Source organism: Astatotilapia calliptera, chromosome 9, assembly GCF_964374335.1.
Source record: "Astatotilapia calliptera chromosome 9, fAstCal68.1, whole genome shotgun sequence".
Taxonomy (NCBI): domain Eukaryota; kingdom Metazoa; phylum Chordata; class Actinopteri; order Cichliformes; family Cichlidae; genus Astatotilapia; species Astatotilapia calliptera.
This window is the reverse complement of record NC_137430.1, coordinates 35,445,257-35,460,846: the sequence shown is the minus strand read 5'-3', so window position 1 is coordinate 35,460,846 and position 15,590 is coordinate 35,445,257. Positions and strand designations below refer to the sequence as shown.

The following is a 15,590-nucleotide window of genomic DNA, read 5'->3' as shown; positions in this document are numbered from 1 at the left end:
GTGGAGTACTTGGACGCGTGTGATGGAGCATTGTCCTGCATGAAAATCATGTTTTTCTTGAAGGATGCAGACTTCTTCCTGTACCACTGCTTGAAGAAGGTGTCTTCCAGAAACTGGCAGTAGGACTGGGAGTTGAGCTTGACTCCATCCTCAACCCGAAAAGGCCCCACAAGCTCATCTTTGATGATACCAGCCCAAACCAGTACTCCACCTCCACCTTGCTGGCGTCTGAGTCGGACTGGAGCTCTCTGCCCTTTACCAATCCAGCCACGGGCCCATCCATCTGGCCCATCAAGACTCACTCTCATTTCATCAGTCCATAAAACCTTAGAAAAACCAGTCTTGAGATATTTCTTGGCCCAGTCTTGACGTTTCAGCTTGTGTGTCTTGTTCAGTGATGGTCGTCTTTCAGCCTTTCTTACCTTGGCCATGTCTCTGAGTTTTGCACACCTTGTGCTTTTGGGCACTCCAGTGATGTTGCAGCTCTGAAATATGACCAAACTGGTGGCAAGTGGCATCTTGGCAGCTGCACGCTTGACTTTTCTCAGTTCATGGGCAGTTATTTTGCGCCTTGGTTTTTCCACACGCTTTTTGCGACCCTGTTGACTATTTTGAATGAAACGCTTGATTGTTCGATGATCACGCTTCAGAAGCTTTGCAATTTTGAGACTGCTGCATCCCTCTGCAAGATATCTCACTATTTTTGACTTTTCTGAGCCTGTCAAGTCCTTCTTTTGACTCATTTTGCCAAAGGAAAGGACGTTGCCTAATAATTATGCACACCTGATATAGGGTGTTGATGTCATTAGACCACACCCCTTCTCATTACAGAGATGCACATCACCTAATATGCTTAATTGGTAGTAGGCTTTCGAGCCTATACAGCTTGGAGTAAGACAACATGCATGAAGAGGATGATGTGGACAAAATACTCATTTGCCTAATAATTCTGCACTCCCTGTATATCTCACTTATCTTAACTGCACTACTGTATAGCTCTGTGTAAATAATCATTCTGTACATTCGATAATTTTTAACCCTACAACTGTTTACAACTTGCATAGTTCCCATTTCTGTATAACTGTATATCTCAGATTTCTGTAAAGTTATTTATTTCATATTCTGTATAGTTTTTCATATTTATATCCTGTTCATATCCTGTACATAGCTTGTACTCACTACAGCCTGTACATACTTATAGTTATAGAATATTCAGAACATACCTCATACCGTGTACATTATAACATACCATAATAGACCCATTTCTGTAATATACTCACATATCTATATTATTGCTAATATATATTGTAATATATCTATATCACTAAAGCACTTCTGGATGGATGCAAACTGCATTTCGTTGCCCTGTACCTGTGCATGTGCAATGACAATAAAGTTGAATTCTATTCTATTCTATTCTATTCTATTCTCTGAAAGCTGGGCGCGGTGACTTGCTCTGGCTTTCTCTGACCATTAATGTTTCTTCTGACTCCAATTTGTGATCTGTGTCCAGGATGGTCGTAGCTCTGGCATGACACTGTGACCTTTGAACTCTGGATCAGTTACTTTAATGCTGGAAAAGTGCTGCATTAATCCTCATTTACGTTTGACCTTTATACCCATCTACGAATTTGTCACCAGCAGTAGCTGGTTGTTGTTATGCTCGACTTCACCTAAACTGGACCGGTATTAGCCGGTGTCTGTTGCTCCCATACAGACTAATTACCACGCTAGCTCAGCTGATAAGTCAACACCTGCACAATGTTCAGGTGTTGTCCTGGCAACGGAGAGGTCACTGCAGCTGCATCTGTCCAACATCTGTCTGAGTCTGACAGACAAACACTGCTGTCAGCACGCCGGCCCATAAACCATCAAGTCCCACAGCAGGGAGCCACACACACAACCACACACACAAACACACACATACACACACACTGTATCACAAACACACATACGCACACTTTAACACACACACACACAGATTGTAATACACACACACAGACACACGTGCAGGTGTTGTTGCCTGTGAACAACCATCCTGTCATCACAGCAGCCATCACTAATTAGCTGCATCACCACGGTAACAACACTGCTAGCTCATTAGTGACAGGCTTAATTAGATAGTGGAGGGGGGAGAAGCGGGGGAGGACTGAAAGAAAGAATCAGGAAGTGAGAGATTGGAAAAGGAAATGCAGGGAGGAGAGAAGAATGAAGGGAAGAGAAGTCATATCTGAGAGAGACGGGAGGGAGGAGGACTTCCTGTTATGGGCGGCAACAGGAAGTAAGGCTCCATTTTCTATGCTGACTGTACAACACACACACACACACACACAGCTGAATGTGTGTCAGAGAGGGTTATCAAGGACGTATATGGCAGGGGAATTTTCTCTGGCTTCATGAAGTTGTTGTCATGGCGTTAGAAGTTCCTCAGGGCACGCTGCTGGGCCCACTCGTTACACTCAGATGGAAAATATAAGCACTATTAAGAAAACGGTCTGACGTTAAAGTCATCAAACTCACAGGCAGAGAATCTGAACTGATGTCTGTAGTCATGTTTGACTTACATCAGAGATTCTTTCTTTTCGGACACAAATAGAAAACACTGACAAAAGCCGCGGTCAGGGTCACATCTGACACTGGTAACTGTCAACTACAAATCTGACACCGTGGTAATTGTGTAACTGACAACTACACATCTGACAGTCAAAGGAGCTTGCAAAGAAAAGCGTCTGGAGTTCTTTAAGTTGCTTGAAGACGTTTCACCTCTCATCCGAGAAGCTTCTTCAGTTCTAAGGTCAAATGGGTGGGGAGTCCCTGGCTGATTGCGACCCACACCCAGTTTCACACCTTGGCTCAGGCGATTAGAGGATCATCAGGGGGTCCTTTTGTCCCTCTGTGGGGGGAAATTCCCACTAGGTTTAAATCTGGGACTCTCCACCATTTGACCTTAGAATTGAAGAAGCTTCTCGGATGAGAGGTGAAACGTCTTCAAGCAACTTAAAGAAGTCCAGACGCTTTTCTTTGCAAGCTCCTTAGACTACGATGACCTGGATGATTGAGAACCTTCACAGACATACACATCTGACACCGTGGTAACTGACAACTACACATCTGACACCGTGGTAACTGACAACTACACATCTGACACTGTGATGAGATGAGAATTATTTTGTAGCTTTACAGCCAAAATGAAGCAGGCGGCCTCTTGATGCGTGGACGTTAAAGGGTTAAAACTATCAACACGAGCAGGTCTGAGGTTTCACAGCTGGTGTTTGGTCTTTGGTGCAGGTGGTGTTTGAGGCGGTCAGCACCGGTCACAGAGGCATTCTGGCCATCAAGGACATCTCACTGCAGGGACACCAGTGCAGTAAGTTTACACACACACACGCACACACAGACACACAGGAAGACACCGCCCCCTTGTAGAACAAGTTCCTAATTGGTTAACGACGTTTGGCTACTTAATTGGATAACAATGTTAAAAGTTGAGCCGGTATTGTAGAATCAAGGTCACTGTGTGTGTGTGTGTGTGTGTGTGTGTGTGTGTGTGTGTGTGTGTGTGTGTGTGTGTGTGTGTGTGTGTGTGTGTGTGTGTGTGGAGGCAGGGGAGCTCATTAAAATATAAGTTGATTAGCATGGACTTTGATCCATCCTTCTGTTTATCTACTTGCTCAACTGAATACTCCTATTTTTATGTTGTTTTGTTATGTGAACACAACACACACACACACACACACATAGGGTGGTGTGTGTGCGTGTGTGTACACATCTTTTTGATGGAAGAAAAACCTCGAGTAAACATCTTTGACCTGAACTTTTTCTTGCTGTCTTACTTCACGTCAACACTGTTCAATAAACTGATTGAAAACACACACACACACACACACACACACACACACACACACACACACACACACACACACACACACACACACACACTTACCTGCATCCTCCAGAATCCATTTTCTAATTGGATTGTAGAGATTTTTGTTTTTCGGCTGAAGAGATCAGAGGAGAGAAGACTCACTGTTACCGTAGCATGGTCAGTCAGGTGATGTCAGCAGTGCGTGACCTCTGACCTCAGTGTTTTACGTGTTCCTGTCCTCAGTGAGCACCCCTCACTTCCTCCATATCAAAGGTGTGGAGGTGAACGCAGGACAGACAGCCACGTTTCACTGCACCGTCAATGGACGTCCGCAGAGCAACCTGCTGCTGTACCTGCAGGTGATCTATCAATAATCCATAGTCAGTAACATGAGCGCCACGCGGCGAGACTGCACTCGGCGTGGCGTGTGTGTATGTGGCTGCTTCACTTTGTGTGTTTGTGCTCGGCAGGGAATGGGCGGTCGGCAGGCCGCGGTACGGGAAACCAAACCGCTGAATGCTCGGCGTTATGTGGCGAGCTTCAATGTGGACAACACGACCAAAGGAGACTCTGGACGCTACCGCTGCATCGCCCAATCAGAGCGAGGGGTGGGCGTGTCCTCCTATGCTGACCTCACAGTCAAACGTGAGTGCTGCTCTCTTATTGACTGATAATCTCTGAATATATTTAAGTGATGTGAATAATGTGAAGCTTAAAAAACTGATCATCCTGTCTTCCACAAGAGGACGCCTGTCCCTCCTTCTCACCCCCTCCCCCTCTCCTCACCCCCCTCCCTCACTCGTCTGTCTCTCGCTGCAGATCAAAGCTGCAGTTTGTCATGTTTTTTATTTTAATGACTCCATCGTGAAACGAGAAAGAGTTTTATTAAAGCTCCTCATTACTGCTTTGTGATTGTGTGTGTGTGTATGTGTGTGTGTGTGTGTGTGTGTTGCGGGGTTAGAGGAGAGCCTCATTAGAAAGTCAGAGCGCCGTTTTAAGGCGGGAGTCTCGGCGGCGTTTTGTCAGAATGTTTCTGTGAAGATGAATCACGCCAAAGTAAAAGCCTCCTCTTTCTGGCGCTGCTTGTCAGAGTGCTGGCGCCCTAACCCGAACGCACATGCGGGCCCGCAGCGTGTTAACGATGACTCGTTAAACGCACCGTGTTCAGTGCGACGGAGCCGTCAGGCGTCTCTGAAGCGTAGCTTTCATCCACACTTTTTTCCTACCCCATCACGCTGAAGAGTTGGAGGAACGCGGGATGAGCCTCGATGGCGTTTAGCCTTCATCTCGCGGCTTAGTCATGGCGGCACATTTGATGGTGCCTGCTGAGACCAGCAGTATAAATATGATTTCATGTTTTATTAGATTCTCTTAAATGAACATAATTCTGCGATTTTACATTTAAGCATGTTTCAGTCTAAATAGGAGAAATCACAGCAGATCAATGGGATCCATCAGTAATCGATCAGCAGCCTGTGACGGTTTCATGGATGTCCGACTTCATTATTTCTGTATTTGTGTCACATGTGCGCTGAGGGATCACAGCGCTGTTTTATATTTTCAGCCACCAGAGGCGCTGTGGAGCACCCACTTCATACTCTGATTATATCACGACAAACTGATGAGACAACAGTTTATATCGCACTCTTCCATCACACAACAAAGTGTTTGTGACACACTAACTGCACATTCAGAAATAGGTCCCACTGCACACCATGCTGGGTGATGCTAACTAGCACTGCGCTACCAGCTGTTAGGGCTCTTTGTTCAGGATCGTAAAGCCAGGCGGAGGATGATGAGCAGAGAGCGTCTGAGTTTGCAGCTTTTAAACAGTTTCATGTTGAATCTGCCTTTTATGTAGGGCGGGGCTCTGGCAGCTCCGTAGGTGCTTTTACCTGGACGTACAGGCCTGGTTTTTGATAACCAGATTGACGGTGCTGGAGAAGAAGTTGTAGAGAGCGAAGGTAAGAGTGGTCCCAGTGCTGACCAGGGCAGTGACCCCCTCAAGTTAGGCAAGTGGCTCCAGCAGGTCCCGGGAACAACATCAGGGATCTCTGTTCAGAAGAGTGCAGTATGAACAGCTAAGATACTGCGCAGGACCCTCAAGCTACTGAGGACCCCAGCTTGAAACCCGAGTTTTATTTTTATACACACACACACACACTCATATATACTTTTATATTTGTTTAGTTCAGATTTCAGTTTGTGTCTGTAGATGTGAGAAGAAGCAGATCCAAGTGACATTACTCACAGCTGAGCTGATCAATACAAGGATTAAGTGTGTGTCTGTGTGTGCCATTTCTAAGCAAACAAACACCATAACAGGTGAGGAGGTGTTTGTTGGTCACATGACCTGACACATATCCCCACAATCCCCGGCGGTTAAACCTCTGATTGAACTGTCACTCAGACTTTGTATGTGTGTTTGATACAATAACACACACACACACACACACACACACACACACACACACACACACACACACACAGGTGAACATTAACTTGAACGTGAAAAACAGATATCATTGTATCCTGGCTGGTGTGTGTGTGTGTGTTTTTGATGAAGTGGGTCAAGACGAAGTAGAGCAGCACCACCGGGGATTCTGGGTAATAGAATCCAAGTCTGCCGTGATTCGCCGAAGGTCACGAATATTAATTGTCTTATTAACACCTTCCTCCCTCGTCAAGAGTTTAGTGAAACCCAGAAGAGCATGTGTGTGTGAGTGTTCATGTGTGTGTGAGTGTTCATGTGTGTGTTGTCAGACTGATCTTGGTCCTTTGTCCCTTAGAGCCCCCTGTACCCATCGCCCCTCCTCAGCTGACAGCAGTTGGTGCCACCTACCTGTGGATACAACTTAACGCCAACTCGATCAATGGGGACGGACCAATCACTGAGCGAGACGTGAGTGCTGATTGGTCACTGATTCAGAAGTGTGGCTACAGCTACGACATTGGCTAACATTGCATAGTTAGCTTATCAGCCTGCTGTTCCCTTTAACAGGCTAATAGTCAAAGAAAGTTTAGACGCTGGAGCCACAAACTGTGGCAGAATTCTGTAATGCATAGAACTTACAATTCTATAGTATGTATGTATGTATGTGCAGATGTATATGCGTGCATATTTTTTTTTCAAAGAAAGTTTAGATCCATGAATTTGCTTTATATTTGTTTTGGTCGGGTGATTTTTGTCCACTTCTGGGGCAGCCTACCTGTAACATTGTGCTCGCTTTCAGGTTGAGTATCGGACGACAGCAGGCATGTTGATCGACACCACACCGGTTGATAAGCCCACTCATAAAATCGGGCATCTGGACCCCGACACAGAGTATGAGATCAGTGTGCTCCTCACCAGGCCCCTGGATGGAGGCACAGGGAACCCCGGGCCACCGCTCAGAGCCAGGACCAAGTGTGCAGGTGGGTGAAAGTGAGGTCACATGGTCGAACCCTGCAGCCAATCAGTGATGAGGGCCGTTTCATGTCATCATAGTTGGTTTTGTTTTGTAGAGACCCTCGGGTGATTGCTAGCAGCTAGCAGCTAACCGTGTGGCTCCACTCACACTGCTCTTATTAGGAGGTTAATGGCTGAGTCATTAGCGTACCGTGCTAAGCTGCATTAGCACTGAGCTCATCAGGTGGCTAATGGTTAACGATGAGCTCCTTAAGACAGCCAGCTTTGTTAGCATCACACTCATTAGCTCCTAATGGCTACTGCGTACACACTACGCTAGCAGTTAATCTCCTGAATGAACACACCAACACACTGTGCCGCAGGTGTGTGTGTGTGTGTGTGTGTGTGTGTGTGTGTGTGTGTGTGTGTGTGTGTGTGTGTGTGTGTACGCAAACAAAAAATGGATGTTATTAGCAATTAGCTCGCTAATTACACAGGTGCAGCTGGTGCAGTTGTTACTTCATCTGTGGAGTGTTTGCTTGTTCCACACGTTTCTATTCGTTGTAATTATTATTAGTGCCAGTCTTCATAATTCAGATTCATTTGATCTGTTTTTATTCACATACCTGTGTTTGAATTTATAGAAAGAATATAACCCATATGCTTACATTATTGTCAGTATAAGTTTTATTTACATGATCACATTATCAACAGCAACAAAGAGCTTTGTGTTTCAAAGAGGAACTATATTTTTAAACAAAGAACATCAGCAGACACTTAGATTCACAAAAATATTTAGTAAAACAATCATAATTTAAAGAAAACCACAATGTTATTTTTTAGGTGATGATAATATCAATCTCAGCTTAACCCTTTAAGACCTACCATAGAACCAAGTCCGCCAGAGCTTATATTATATTTTTACATGCTCTAGAGACATTTTTGGGAGAATTTCAAGTTGATATACATCAATACAACAATTATAGCCCAAATTTTAATAATATGTATGCATTAAGTGCATAGTAATTACATAAAATTGCAAAGAATGCGATAAACTGCAAAAAAATTGAAAAAATTTCTAGTTAGAGAAATTTAAGAGGCTTATCCCTCAAAACTGTAAATACAAAAAAGTTGCACAAAATAGTTTCCCACCACAGGAAATTTTATTTAAGTGTCTTCATAGTTTTATTTTTGAAATACACCAATTTTTATACACTGCAGGAAAAACTAAAATAAATATTATAGTGCACATTTGCAAAAAAACCGCATGTGCATCAAAATAAACTATTTCCAGCAGTGCAATATGAGTCCTAAGCATCCCAGAAACAATACAGAGAGTCATAAAGTCAAACATAACTTTGAAAGACACCAGTATAGGCTTATAAGGCCCCGATGGTAAAAAAAAAACTACATTTCCGCAAAATGACGTCACTTCCGGTTTTGGGCAGAACATGCGATAGTTCGCGCTGATGGACGTAGGAAGTGTTACAAACAGCTGATCGGATCGGCAAAGCGTGTTTCTGGAATATTATGTTTTTGTTGCTGCAAGCGCTTTTTATGCAGTTTTTGCAAAGCTATATATGGAAGGAAACCGTGACCGAGGACAAGCTGATGGCATAAGATGTAAGTACAACTTCTCCGGTTTCATATGCAAAAAAGATTATTGCGCTAGCTTACATGGTTGCAGTGCTACCGGGATTTAAAAATAGTTATGCAAAACGGCCGGCTTTAAAGGGTTAAAAGAAAGTGTGCAAGTTTTTTCATGTCAGCATTACACCACCTCTATTTTCCACAGTGATAATTATAAAAGCATTCACTTCAATTTCCTTTAAGAAAAAAATAATAAAAAAAACTTCAACATAAAAAAGTCATGTTTGAACAAAATATGAATCAAAATCAATGCAGATGTTTCCAATGCTGACGTGTTTTTGTGTGCTTGCCTCCAAACTTCATGTTTTCCAGTCCTGCTGTCAGTCGTTCCAGTGGCGACACTGTGAACAACTGTGTCAGGTTTCAACATGCCGGCGTCTCAGACCTGCTGCTTCATGACTCATTTCAACACCTCGCAGCCACTGTCATGTTCCTATAAACTTCCATTACACCCTCCATAGCCCCCACCCTCAGAGGCTTCCTGTCACACTGACCTGTGACAGTGAGGAGCAGGTTCATCCTTTAGTGTGCTTTTGAAGGCTGTTATGCGCATGTGCGCTGTCCTACATGCACTTGGATTCTTGATGCACTTCCTGGTACAAGCCAACTGAGAGCCTCTTATTCCAGGAGGAAAAATGAAAAACATGCCCAGCAGTCAAGTTCTGATGATCACTGATGTTATTTCGGTCATTGAGGAGGCTGTAATGGTTCTTGGTGACATTGTAAGGGTCTGTGGTGAATCATTGGTGCTGATAAAGCTCTGACAGCTTTTGCTGCATTTCTAATGAGACCTGATGAGGGTCTTTGTGCTAATGGTCTTTAAGAAAGCTCTAGTTGCTCATGGTGACGCGGTGATGGTGTGGATGAGGTCTGCTGTGTTCTCATAGCCTGTATGAGTTTCTAATGGTCCTTGGTAGTAGGGCTGTTTGATATAACAATATATATATCGGATGACGATATGAAAAAATCTATCGTTTCATATTACACTATCGTTTTGTTTCGTGGTGTCACAAAATAAACTGTTTATGGCAACATTTTTTTCATGGTTTTGATGGTCACTGTAGTGGCTATAGTAATCTCTTAAAGTTCTCTCTTTCTCTTATATTTAAAATAACCACACTACGGAGAGACAAGCGACTTTTTTTACACGCTGTCATTAGCAACAATGACAGTAAACCCAGTGTGTGGCTCCGCTGTCCGCCTGTTTATTTTCCACATAAACCTTTCACAATGAAGCTGAAGAGCCTGTTGAGATTTTTCAAAATAAACTGAAATGATGACAAACAGAAGGTCCAGTCAAAACAAATGGAGCCCTTATTCCTAAATGAGAGGCCACCTCTGTAGCATGGACATGGTTTGGTTATGAAAAGTCAGAAAACTGTAGTATGCAAATTATGGTGCAATCGGGTCCCCACGTCAGACTCAGAATCGCGTGAAAGAGTATGAAGAGAGTTTACGGATGAGAAGCAAAGAAAGAGCAGTCAGGTGCTCAAAATAAACCTTAGACTCCAACGTTAGAGCAGGCTTTTCCCCGCAGCACGCCGTGTAATAAATACTCACAAAGAAAACGGCAGCCGTTACAACTTGTGTCTAAAAATGTATCGTTTCGTGCATCTTGATTTGGCTCTCGGAGGAGGCGGACGCACTTTTCTCCTCTCCCTTATCTTTCCTGCTAGTTCTTATGTCCTTGTCTAGTCTCGTGTCTTTTTTGTATTACTTTCCCTGGAACACTCTCTCACAGTCTGTGTCTAAAACCTAAACGAGAATTATGGATTTGATCAACTGGTCTCTGAATGCTATTGACACCCTTTAACGAGAAGTCTGGTGTTATGGTGTGTTGATACCTGTGCATTCCTGTATTATCCTTTTGTGTTGCACATTTCAGTGTTTTTTTTTCCTCGCTACCTGGCCTGACCTGTCTCCCCAATGTGATGTTTGTATTGTATGTACGGTCGGCAAGGTCTGTCATCTCGGTTGTGGGCAAAAGACCTGCAACTGACAAATAAAGGCTATCTCATCATCTCATCTCTCATCAGTTAAAACACTCGACTCCAGCTACACGACACTCAGCTGAAAGCACGTCACACAAGTCGAGCTGCCCGAGATTCACAGAATTTACAGAAAATGTAAAACTTTTGTGATTTATGTCATTGTTGGGACGATAAATATCTTATATCGGGATATGAGATTTTAGTCATATCACACAGTCCTACTTGGTAATGTTCTCACAGCACGTATGAGGTTCTAATGGTTCTTGGTAGTGTTCTCACAGTCGGTGAGAGTTTTTTGGTTCCTCAGTATGTCCTAGATCACAAAACAAAGTGATTGTGTCAGTCTGTGTGATAACCTCCACCTCTCTGGGACTGTCAGCAGACTAAAGCAAGCGCTCCTCTGAGATTGACAGCAGGAAACACGGAGAAACCAAAGATATGTTAAAAACTGTGAGTGTGTGTGTGTGTGACTGACGGCTCACACACTGTTAGTGTTGTGATACACACACTCTCAACATTCGCTCTGATGGCACTCGTCTCTTTCTTCAACTCACTTTTATTTATTCATTTTAGTGCTGATCAATTATGAAGCAGCCTGCGTGTGTGTGTGTCGTCAATAATGGATGAGTGTGTCCATCATACAAGCTTTAGGACTTAGAGCTCAGTGAGGCGACTCAGCGTGGTGGCAGATAAACAGGACTTCGTCATTTCACATTCTGCTTCATACCCTCATCTTGATCACTGATCAGTGCGACAAACTCTTCACGTTCCATCAGGATCAGCGAGGCCGTCTGAACATCTCCCTGTGATCTGTGGTGTGTTCAATCAAACTTTATTCATCCTCTGATGTATAAACGAAACTCTGATAAAGCTTCACTGATGTAACAAACATTTGTTTTCAGTTCAGGCCGTCTAGAGAAGGCTGTGTTATCTCTCTGCAGTCACTTGATGTTTTCTTCTACTTCATTATTGTTATTATTATTATTCACATACACACTGCCATGTAAAAACAAACTTTATTACATTTAGTAGTACATGTAGTCAGAGGTAAACACGGCAGAACAATCAAACACATTCTCATTCAACACTGATTCTTGCATTTCCCATTATGCACCTGGACACTTTGTAACCACGTCTGTCCTCTGTGTGCTCACTCATCTGTTTATTCATGAAAATCAGATGTTTGCAGAGCTGATGAGTCCTTTAAAGACAGAGGGAGGAAAGCTCTGAATACAAACGCCGTGTGGGTGGAGCCTCAAAATGAATCAATAACATCTTTAAATGCTTCTTGAGACATCCGTCTGCTGGACGAGCAGCTGCACACGATCAATACGTTTAAAGCTGTGGGTGGTAAAAAGCCTAGGTGTCAGTATCAGAGCTGATCCTGAGAAGCAGACATTGATAAATCGAGTAAAACTGAAAACCTGAACGTTTGGTGGCACCAGAAGTCAGAGCGAACCCAGAAGCCGAGGAGAGCCGAGCTGGAATCCTCCCGCTTATAGAAAGATGAAGAGTTGAGCATCGGTCATGAAATAAAAACCTTTGTGTGTGTGTGTGTGTGTGTTAACATCCATTAAAGTGTGTGTGCTGTTTGTTGAGGCTTTTAGAAAAATATCACATGAATATTTGAGTTTTTTCTCTTTCCACCTCAGATTTTCACGCTCTGCTCAGCTCTCTGACGTTTTAGTGCTTTTACTTCTGTGCTTGGTTCTCCGACGTTCCAGCATTATGCTGTCTAATACTGAGAAGTCGTCATCAGGCCTTTATAAGTGAGACCCAAGCTGATTTTAAGCAAGCAGCTGGTGGAGACCAAACCAGAGCTAAAAGACAGCGAGCACTGCTCAGAGGATTGCCAACACAATAGATGTCTCAGTGGACGCTGACATCGTTGTCCCAAAGTCGCAGCGTCTGTTTGTTTCCCCCTGGGAATGATTGCGGAATGAAGTTCAGACATGAGAGACAAAATGTGAAATGAAAATTGAAGGCGAGCAAGTTCATGAATGTGTTTGTGTCAGTGTGAGGCAGCATGATCACCTGTAGCACAACGTTCATGGCAGACCGTTTACCTGTACCGTAACGTACCATACCACCTTTATTTATAAAGCACTTTAACATAAAACCAGAGTTCACAAAGTGCTGTACATGCTAAAAGCATAAGTAAAGAAAATTAAAATGAGATAAGATAAAATAAAATAAATAACTAAAAAACTAAAATAAATTGAAACATGTCAAAACAAATTGAGTCAACCCCTCTAATCAATGCCAAAGGCTTCAGCGAATAAATATGTTTTAAGAAGACTTTTAAATTCAGAGAGAGAAGAGGCCTGCCTAACATGCAAGGGTAGATCATTCCACAACTTTGGAGCAACTACAGCAAAAGCACGATCACCTTTTTAATTTTTCATATTCATTTCCTGTCTTATTCATAGCCTTTTCCTTTTTTGTTTTCTTTAGGTCACGAGCAGTTGTCCAAGCATTTCACTACATATCGTACTGTGTATGACTGTGTACGTGACAAATAAAATTTGAATTTGAATTTGATTTATACTTAGTTTTCGGTACCTTAAGGAGCTGCTGATTGGCGGACCTAAGGGAACGGGCAGGTGTATATGGTTGTAGTAGCTCCGAGAGGTAGGGGGGGGCCAGGCCATTAAGAGATTTAAAAGCAAATAAGAGAATTTTAAAAACAATCCTAAAATGTACAGGTAGCCAGTGGAGTGAAATTAAAATTGGGGTAATGTGCTCAAACCTTTTTGTTCCAGTTAAAAGACGTGCTGCAGCATTTTTCACAACCTGCAGCCGCCTAATGGACGCATCACTAACCCCAAAATAAAGTGTGTTACAATAATCCAGCCTAGAAGTAACAAAGGCATGGATTACTGTCTGAAAATGCTGTTTCGATAAGATGGGTTTTATTTTGGCTAATTCCCTCAAATGAAAAAAGCTAGATCTTACAACAGCTCTGACCTGGCTTTCAAGTTTAAGATTTGCCTCTATTTTAACTCCCAGATTAGTGATGACTGGTTTAACATACTGTGCCAGTGAACCAAGATCTATAATAGTGGCCTCAGAAGCGCCACCAAAAACCATCACTTCTGTTTTCTGTTCATTAAAATTTAAAAAGTTCAAAGCCATCCAGGCCCTTATTTCATCAAGGCATCTGAGCAGCAGGTCTACTGAGAAGCCATTTATCTTTTTAAGTGGGAAATAAATCTGGGAGTCATCGGCGTAGCAGTGGAAAGAAATCCCACGTTTCCTGAAAATAGACCCAAGGGGTCGGAGATATAGAGAGAAAAGAAGCGGGCCTAAAACTGAACCCTGTGGGACCCCACATTGAAGAGAAGCAGCAGAGGATACAAACTCCCCGAGTTTCACAGAGAAAGTTCGCTCTGCCAAATAGGATCTGAGCCACTGCAGTGCGGCACTCCGCATACCCACCAACTGCTCTAAACGGGAGATTAAAATATTATGATCCACTGTATCAAAAGCAGCAGTTAAATCTAACAGCATAATAATAACACAGTCACCTGAGTCATTTGCCAAAAACACATCATTAAAAACTCTTAAAAGGGCAGATTCGGTACTATGTAAAGCTTTAAAACCAGATTGGAAAACTTCTAAAATACCGTGTTCTTCTAGGAAGGACATTAATTGCTTGTAAACTACCTTTTCAAGAATCTTTGAGATAAAAGGCAGTTTGGAAATAGGTCTGTAATTCGCAATAATATCAGGATCAAGAGCAGGTTTCTTGAGTAGAGGCTGAATCACCGCATGTTTGAGATTGACAGGTACAACACCAGAGGACAGACTACTATTTACAATGGATTGTACAGCTGATGCTACAGTGAGAAAAACCTCTTTGAAAAATCGAGGAGGGAGAGCATCATAAGGGGAACCTGAGGGCTTCATGTGAGCAACCAACTCCTGCAGGCAGAGCAAGGAAACTGGCTCGAACCTGTCAAAGACAGCAGAACTAGGGACAGGGGTAGAAGGGTCGAGAACGGACTGGGAAGTCTGCGCTTTGACAGATAGCACTTTATCAATAAAAAAGTGCAGGAAGTTTTCACAAATTTCCTGAGAAGACTCGACACCAGCAGTCTGTGGAGCATGAAGGACCATGTCAATAGTCTTGAATAAGACATGAGGCTTACGACAATTTGCCTGAATAATAGCAGCAAAATGTTTCCTCTTAGCATCTTTTACAGTTTTCTGGTAAGAATTCCAGTAGTCTTGTAACATTTGGTATGACACCTGAAGTTGATCCTTCTTCCATTTACGTTCAGCTCTCCTACACTTTCGTCTGGCAGCCCGGGTGTCTTCATTCAGCCAGGGTTCAGATTTGGCTTTTACTTGCCTAAGCTTAAAGGGGGCCACTGAATCTAAAGCAGTTTGGCAGACAGAGTAAAACCACGTACTCAGCTCTTCTGTATCATTGCATATGAAATCAGGAAGGCCACCGTTCTGATTAAAAACAATAGAGAACTGTCCAGCAGAGGAAGGGTTAAAAATACGACAGCTCCTAGCAGCAACAGGAGGAAGATTAACTTTGGTACAAGGAAGGAAAACCTCAAACAAGACAGGCCTATGGTCTGACCCTACAACATCACAAACCTCTAAGTTAGAGACAGGTAAATTGTGAGTTAAAACAAGGTCCAACGTGTGCCCATATTTTTGTGTAGGCACAGACACAGGTTGC

At 43.1% G+C, this 15,590-nt stretch overlaps 1 protein-coding gene across 9 annotated transcripts in view; it reads left to right on the top strand.

Annotated features, from left to right (window-relative positions):
- LOC113029555 (receptor-type tyrosine-protein phosphatase mu-like) overlaps positions 1–15,590 on the top strand; it is a 224,660-nt gene that overhangs the window by 70,563 nt on the left and 138,507 nt on the right. For all 9 annotated transcript variants that reach the window (XM_080306872.1, XM_080306870.1, XM_080306868.1 and 6 more), the window contains exons 5-9: positions 3,289–3,367; positions 4,109–4,224; positions 4,336–4,510; positions 6,655–6,767; positions 7,099–7,279. In XM_080306872.1, coding sequence (XP_080162998.1) covers positions 3,289–3,367; positions 4,109–4,224; positions 4,336–4,510; positions 6,655–6,767; positions 7,099–7,279 — 664 coding nt within the window. The remainder of the gene's footprint in view (positions 1–3,288; positions 3,368–4,108; positions 4,225–4,335; positions 4,511–6,654; positions 6,768–7,098; positions 7,280–15,590) is intronic.